At 28.3% G+C, this 8,795-nt stretch overlaps 1 protein-coding gene across 1 annotated transcript; it reads left to right on the top strand.

Moving 5' to 3' along the window:
* Positions 1–1,448: 1,448 nt before the first annotated feature.
* Positions 1,449–5,360, top strand: LOC124922124. The gene is made up of 7 exons (XM_047462850.1): positions 1,449–2,103; positions 2,188–2,274; positions 2,371–2,583; positions 3,003–3,167; positions 3,404–3,457; positions 3,548–3,694; positions 4,752–5,360. The coding sequence occupies exons 1-7, from the start codon at positions 1,771–1,773 to the stop codon at positions 5,127–5,129; spliced, it is 1,377 nt and encodes a 458-aa protein (XP_047318806.1). The 5' UTR covers positions 1,449–1,770; the 3' UTR covers positions 5,130–5,360.
* The last annotated feature ends 3,435 nt before the right edge of the window (positions 5,361–8,795 follow it).

The raw sequence follows: 8,795 nt of genomic DNA on the forward strand, positions 1-8,795 counted from the left end.
ACTGTATACCAACCGAAAATTAATCTATATTAACGTCAATTTTCTCAAATAGATCCTCATTTCAAGTCACCAAAATCTCACATGATGCCTTCCCAATTAAGAGTCTCTCAATCCCTACTATCTCCAATTACAACAAACAATCAATTGATTCATATGAATTCAGCATATGAAGTCCTCTTTGTATACTCTCTTTTGAATTGTAGCTCAGCCAATATACTTAGTTTTTTTTTAGTAGCTCATGTAAAAAAATATTATTCATGGCTCCATCTTACTTCCATAGACAATGAACAGACCAGGAACAAAAGACAAATAGTCATATGTTGGTTTCATTCAACATTCCCTTTTAATTATTATTTTGTTTATTGTTTTCTCCTTTTATAAAAGGGGTTAAGTCAAACATAAAATGTACAAAAAGGTAATAAAAATAAGTCAAGACCAAAACACTACAAGCAAATGCATAGGGCTAATAACTCCATTTATAGCACCTCAACTAAAACAGCAAGGATCGGTCTTTACAAGATTCACACCATTCCTTCATTCCTAACTTATTTTCCAAGATCCTTCAACTCATTTCCAAACCCCAACCAAATGATGACATTAATTGAAATACAAAATACTTTCTACCTACTACATTTTTATAACTTGAAATCTCAAAACTCGAGACACATTGTGAATTTGCTACCTTTTTGTACATTGTTTTGATGAATGTTATATTTTATACACCATACAAAATTTCATATGCTGCATCAATGTAATACTACGCGCGTGCACATGCAAATTCATGAAAGCTTGCAATAAGCATGCATTTTTCAAGTAACCATGCACGCCATGCCACCCAAACTAGTCAGCATTCCCAACATTATTTTTTTTTTATATATATATTTTTATATAGAGAGATAGCTAGCATATGATGATGATGTGTGTTCATACTAGCCAGAATTTTATAAAATTATTTAGAAAACGACTCCTTGAAAAGGTGGTTGTCATATAAGAAATCATAGAATGTAATGATATTTCATTTTCACACACATATATATATATAATATTAAAAAATAATTGTCACAAAATTAAAATAGCTAGTTATTAAAGAAAGCAAATTAAAATTAGGAAAGGTAGGAGGAGACAGAAAGAAGATATAGGGAAGTGAGAAAGGAAAGCTCAAAAGCAAAGAATTTTAGGAATTCCAGATTCCATTTGTAATTCCTTCTCTCCCTCTTCTCCTTCAAACCTCTTAAAGTAAAGAATACATTTTATTTTTTTTGAAAAGTGAATATATAAACATATATTGAACAGAAAAATATAATTAGAGTATGTTACATATATGATAAAGTTTGAAGGTTTGAGTTTGCTTTCTTTTTATATTTGTTTATAAAAATCATTATAGTTTAGACTTTTAAATGTCAGTCTTTGAATGGAAGACTGGAAACATCACTCACCCCATTCCCCTTTCTCTCTCTCTCCTTAATTTTTCTCTCTCTACTCATCAAATGATCTGTTTTTTATCAAGATTATCGAAAAATTAAAAATAAAAATTGTGCATGTTTTGATCACGATTCACGACCCAGTATTTATTTCTCCCACATGGCTGAAATTCTAAACAATTCTCAACCCATTTCTCTCTCCCATCTTTTTCTATTAGCTCATAGCCTGTAGTTTGTCAGAACCAAGAACAAACAAAGTATAGAAATTAGAATAGAAGACTCCTCATTCTGGGTTTCGGAGCTTTCTTTTTTGGAATCAATGAGAGATTGAATATTGGGTTTTCTTAGAATGGATTCGGTTCAGGGTTTGTTTGGATGTACAAAAACTCTCAATAATTTGTTCCATTCTCAGCATCATCATCATCATCATAGCAGAAGAAGACAACAACAAAATCCATGCACTTCACAAGAACAAACAAAGAACAAGATTTCTCTAAACATGTCCTCAATCATTCCCATTTTTGTCTTCTCTCTGTTAGTCGTTTCCTTCATCTGTCCTGTTCGTTCGTCGGATTCCGGCAACTCAACCCAAGATTTCCAGCCGGAAGAACAGTTGAAAAGGCTCAAGATGATTCAATCCCATCTTAGAAATCTCAACAAACCCCCTGTCAAGACAATTCAGGCAATGAATTAGTTCTCTCTTCCTTTCTCACATCATGACTATTGTAATTACATTGCATCTGACCCTATTTTGTTTTTGTTACAGAGTCCTGATGGTGATATAATAGACTGCGTAATAGTTCATCAACAACTTGCTTTTGATCACCCTCAATTAAAAGGGCAGAAACCATTGGTGGGTATTTTCTAACCTAAACACACTGTTCTTGAAAAAAGTTTTGATCTTTACTTCATATTCATATTCATGGGTTTATAAATTTCAACTGATCAGGATACACCAGATAGACCAAAAGGTCATACCCCAACTGACATAAAGCCAGAAGATTTTCAACTATGGAGTTCCTCCGGCGAATCATGTCCGGACGGCACAATTCCAATCAGAAGAACATCTGAAGAAGATATCCTTAGAGCTAGCTCGTTAAGAAGATTCGGTCGAAAAATCCAGAAACCCATCCGCCGGGATTCCTCCAGCAACGGCCATGAGGTAAATTCAGACCCCGCCGAAACCGCCACCGCCGGCGCCGGCGTTTTCTTCTCATACATACATACATACATACCTGCATGTGGTTCTAAATTTCCCTTTTTTAAAGTTCTTCCCTCCCCCCTAATTGATTTTGATTTTAAAAATTCCATAGTTTGATGAGATTGATAGGATGTTTTGAATTCTTTTAACCATCAACATCATCAAACAAGTCCATTATAAGAAGTATAAACAATTTTGAGCTGGTGGGTAGGTAAAAATACAGTTGGAAGTAGCTGAAAATTTACAATTTTACTTTGAATAAAGGAGTAAAATGAATTAATTACTATTACTGACTCTCATACATACATATACAATCAATATTTTTACGTATCATTTTCAATTTCATTAATGATTTTGTTTCTCTCTCACACACAAACCAGCACGCAGTGGGGTATGTTAGCGGAGAGCAATATTACGGAGCTAAAGCGAGCATAAATGTGTGGGCCCCACGTGTGTCGAACCAGTACGAGTTCAGCCTGTCTCAAATGTGGGTCATCTCCGGTTCATTCGGCGACGACCTTAACACCATCGAAGCCGGTTGGCAGGTCAAATTACCTTTTTACCCCCCCCTCATATATAAAATAATAAATGCCAACCAATTTTATCTCCCCCATTCTTTCTGAACATAATAATATAATAATAAATACCTTAAATCAATTCTATTTAAGGTGTTTATCTACTCTCAACTACTACTAATTAATTATTCATATATTAGGAGAATAGGGGTAATTATGTAATTTACTCTCAAATGTCACTCTAACCATTATTATTAATATTACAGGTCAGCCCGGAGCTATATGGTGACAATTATCCTCGTTTTTTTACTTATTGGACAGTAAGTAATTTCATAAATATAAATGCGAAAACGCGACTTCTTGTTATCGAGATTATTTCAATTATATAAAATAAAACATATTAATTGCAGACGGATGCATATCAAACAACGGGGTGTTACAATCTTTTATGCTCGGGTTTTGTTCAAACTAACAGTAGAATTGCGATTGGGGCGGCTATATCGCCAACATCGTCATTTAACGGAGGACAATTCGACATTAGTCTACTTATTTGGAAAGTAAGTTATTGAAACCTAAACTGCTTTTTATTTGTCATTTTTATATTATTTTGAGATAAAAATCAAATTAATATGGAATGATGCATTAGGAATATAATATAAGAAATTTTGCTGGTGGTGTGAACAGTTAAAGAAAGAAAAACCATGATTATAAATTCCTTTAACCTATGCTTTATTTCTTTCTCTTTTTTTTTTTTCTTTGAGAGATTCTCTTTTTTTTATAAGCCCAAAGACTGCCCATAATGTCTCTTTTTGCTTTCTCAAGGACTTAAAAGAAAACACATATCAGCTTTTTTATTTTTATTTTATTTTTATTTTAAAATTTTTCTGGTAATTGAGATTATTTTGAAAGTGAGATTTATCTCAATTATTTTGTTTGTATCTTGATCATATTAATAAGGGCTTATTTGATCTTGGTTTATTTAGAATAAACCAGTTTTTTTTAAACATGTTTAATGAAAAGAATGAATTATTATTAAGTCAGATGATTTATAATTAAATTGTCATTTTCATTATAAATAAGGATATTTTATGTTTTATTTTATAATTTGAATGATATTATATATATATATAATTCAAAATCATCAAAATTGTAAGTTTTTTTTGGAAAGGAAAAGAAATGTGTATAATTCATTTGAATTTACTACTAAATTTTGATTTTCAAATTATCACAAAAGGAATAATATTTAAATTTTTCTTCTTTTCAAAATGATATATGCAAAATTATATAAATGAGAGTCGTTTAAATTTCGACAAAATCATTACCACAAAATACCTAGATTGTTTTCTAGATTACTAGTGTACGTGACTTATCTCTAGAATAAACAATTGTATGCGTCTAACTTTTTCGGCCACAAATATATCATTTCTTTTACTAAGAAGATATATCAAATTATATTAAAATGAGGAATTTACACAGAGATGACAATAACAACACAAAATTAGTGAACAAACAACAACAATATAGAACATTTTGGGGCGTAGGGTTGGAAAGAATGCGATGAAAGTCTACTATTGCGAGATTAACTAAACATATAAGTTGGTTGTATGGTTGCAGGATCCAAAGCATGGGAATTGGTGGCTTGAATTTGGGAATGGTATTCTAGTTGGATATTGGCCATCTTTTTTGTTCTCACATTTGAGAAATCAAGCAAGCATGGTCCAATTTGGTGGGGAGACAGTGAACAGCAGGCCATCTGGTGCTCACACTACGACCCAAATGGGAAGTGGTCATTTTGCAAGAGAAGGTTTTGGAAAGGCTTCCTATTTCAGAAACATGCAAGTTGTAGATTGGGACAACAGCTTGATTCCTTTGTCTAACCTTAAAGTGTTGGCTGATCATCCCAATTGCTATGACATACAAGGTGGTATTAACAGAGTTTGGGGCAATTACTTTTACTATGGAGGTCCTGGAAGAAACATGAAATGTCCCTAAACAAAACAGAGGGAAACAAAAAAAAAGTTTTTTTTTTTTTTTCTGTTATATGGGTTTTCTTTTTTGGGTTTTTTTTGGGATTGGGTAATTCTTATATTTATTTTTCTTAGCCAGTAGTAGTAGTTATCACATTTTCACTATCAACCTAACAGGGTGTTGATGGTTCCCTAAGGGTATTCTTGTAATTTTGTTCCAAAAGAGTTAATAGTAGTAAATATGTGTTAATTATGATTTGTTGATCTCCCTATCATAGGCTTGCACCAAAATGTAATGAATAATGACATGGAGGCTAAATTAACTAGATCATATGATATGATTATTTAAATTATTTAAACTTTTTTTTACCAAATGTATTTAATTTTATCTAAATTAATTAGAAATTTTAACCAAAGACTTGCTCATTGTCTGAAAATGTGTGCATATTTTATTGGTAACACCAACTATGCTTATCTTGAGATCTAAGCTTCTTGTTGTAGGAGTGTATTCAAAGTTTGGGATAAACTATGAATTAAATTACTTTCCACTAAGATTTTGTTCATTATTTTATACATAAAAATCTTCTTCTCTTCCACCAGCAATTAATGTGGTTGACTAGCTCAGTCCCTAATCTAACTCCATTAATAGGATCAATAATCAATGGTTCTAAATCTTTTCAAAATTTTATAAGTTAGATTAAAAATAATAGAGATAGTTAAAATTTCAAGTTAGCTATTAAATTTTTACAATTTTTGAGGAGCTAAGCTTATTCAAATTGAATCTTTCCCCGGGTTTGCCTTCTAGTAAAGGCTAGGTTTGTTTCAGACAAAAACATCATATGGAATTGGGGTAAAATTTTCCTATTTTATGGTAAAAAAGAGAATTTATTTAGAATTACAAATCCTATAAATCCTACATTTTCCTAAATCAGTCATTTTAATTCATAGATAATTCATTTCCTTTTATATATCTGTCTTATTGCAATTTTAAGTTCATTTTGTTTACCTTTGCTTTATATATGATGCATTATAATAACATCGCAAAATAAGTAACATTATTTGCATTTGATGTGTTCCAACTTTAGTTAACATGTTTTCTTTACATATATAAGTAAATATTTAATGTTTGGTTTTATAAAATTAAGTATATATAGATTTGAAGGTAAAAGATAAACTAAAACTAAATATGAATAACATTCAAAATAAAATTTATAAAGATTTAAATTTACCTGTACACGTTCAAAGGAATTTAAATGTGACAGACATGTCAAACATTTGAAGTTTACTCTGAAGTTTAATATAGGACATGTTTACTGAGAAATAATTATTAAAATGTACAATAAATATAAATATTATATAGCCTTGGGTTTGTCATTAATTAATTAATTAATTAAATGAATGAATGAAATACAGCTAGGTAAGCTACTCTGCTTAATTGTGTCTCTACGGAGTCTCATAAATTACCAATGGCCTCACGTTGCTTTAATTGTTATTGGTATTTGTAGTTGGCTAACGGTAATTAATTATTTGGTTTCATAAATATAAAAAAAATAATAGTAAAATTGTCTTTTATATTTTTAAATAGATAAAATAAATTATATTGGTTCCAAAGTTGTATATAAGAATAGCATTGTTTCCTCAATATGTAACATGTTTCAATATATTTACTTCTTTTACTTTATAAATAACTTAAATTATTTATTATATACAATTTTTTGATAAACACATTAAGTTATTAAATCATATATAATTTAGGTTGCTTCCTACTCTCAAAACTAAAATAATGTTTTTTCTTTGCAAACCAGAAACATTAGAAGAAGAAAAATAATAAAGTCAAAAAGTAATTTAAATAATTTTAAAAAATTGAAAACAATATATATATAAGCTTATATTCTTTTTAAAATACTCATATTATTATTATCATTCATTTTTTTAAAGAAAATTAACATGAATTTTACTATCATTATCTTTATTTTGTCTTAAGATATTTTAAATGTACGTAGAATAATATTAAAACAATTTAAATTGCAAAAAGAATACCAAAATATTTAATAGATTATATGAATATAAAATTAGATATTTTAGCAAAGAGAAGAACTAAACACTGTGAACATATATGTTTAGTTTTCGAATTGATATGAAATAAATGAATTTTGTTGTCATTATAAATAAAATAAAAAACAGAAGGTGGGTGTCAGATGGCTCATTAAAGTGAATTTATTTTGATTTATTTATGATGAGATGGTAGGGGCTGGGAAGTTCTAGTTGTGGATCCTTTAATGAAGTAGGGCCATAATTCAAAGTATTTATTTCTTTATTGATGATCTAAAAACTCACTTAGAGCATCTCCAACGCATGACCTGTGCCCGCATCGGACAGTGTGGAAAAGGGCAGGTCATTGGTTTTTTTCATTTTTTGCATTGTAGATAAAAGGAAAAAGAGGGCAGTGCCCTCTATGCCGGTCATGCCCTCTTCTGACTTTTTCATGATTATATAATATAATATATTATATAATATAGGAATATTAGTTATATATTTAATTATAATATTTTTTTCTACTATTTATAAGTAATATTATAATAACATTAAATAAATATATATTCTAAAGTTTTACTATAAAATAAGAATATTAATTATATATTAAATTATAATAATATTAATTATATATTAAATTATAATAATATTATAATATATTTTAAATTATAAAAATATTTTATATTTTATTATAATATAGAAATATTAGTTATATATTCTCAAATTTTCCTATAATTTTATATTGGTGTAGTTTTTCAATGAATTTTGTGAAATATTTGAGTTAAAAAGGACATCATTTATCTATTGATGATCTAAAACCCACTTATATTAATAGATAAAATCAATAAAATGTCTTTAATTGAAATAATCAAAATTATAAAGAAGACCTCATTTAACAAATGATGTGAATTTTAATATTTTTCTTAAACTCAAAATCCTGTTAATTCATTTTAAATGTTTAACCACTCTAACAAGGTAATCTTATACTTATAATCATTAGTAATTAAGCTCGTCTCGAATAAAATCAGAAGACAAAAATATTATTAAGAATAATTCACTACGATAGTTACATAAAAGATATTTTATTTAAAAAATGACAATTATAATTATAGAATTCATATAATTTTTTTAAATAAATAATTTTTATAATATATAATTGAGAATGCAATATTCAATATCTTAAAGAGAACCCAATAATAAAACTAAGAATTCAAAATGGATTGACTAGGGATTTTGTATAAAAATTTAGAATTGATTCAATTTAATAATCATCTCTCTGGGTTTTAAGTTACAAACCATTCTCAGATTCTTAAATATTAAGATTTTTTTTTAATATTGTATACAAATAATGTAATAAAATAAACGGACAAAAATGTTTTTAATTACTAATTATGGATAAGTTTTAGGAAAACAACTTTAGGATTCTCATATCACACATTTTGGGTTCTTTCTCTTATTTCTATATTACATTTTATTGGGCTTTACTTTTTATTTACTATCAAGTCTTCTATAAACCCATTTACTTCTTTATCATCTAATAGGTTAAAAAAATAAAATAGATTATTATAAAAAGTAATCATATAAGTGGATAAAATAAATATACATTTTAAAAAAGACAAAATAAACCAGACATAGATTAAAATAAATAAAAATATAC

Source organism: Impatiens glandulifera, chromosome 1 (genome assembly GCF_907164915.1).
Source record: "Impatiens glandulifera chromosome 1, dImpGla2.1, whole genome shotgun sequence".
Classification (NCBI taxonomy): Eukaryota; Viridiplantae; Streptophyta; class Magnoliopsida; order Ericales; family Balsaminaceae; genus Impatiens; species Impatiens glandulifera.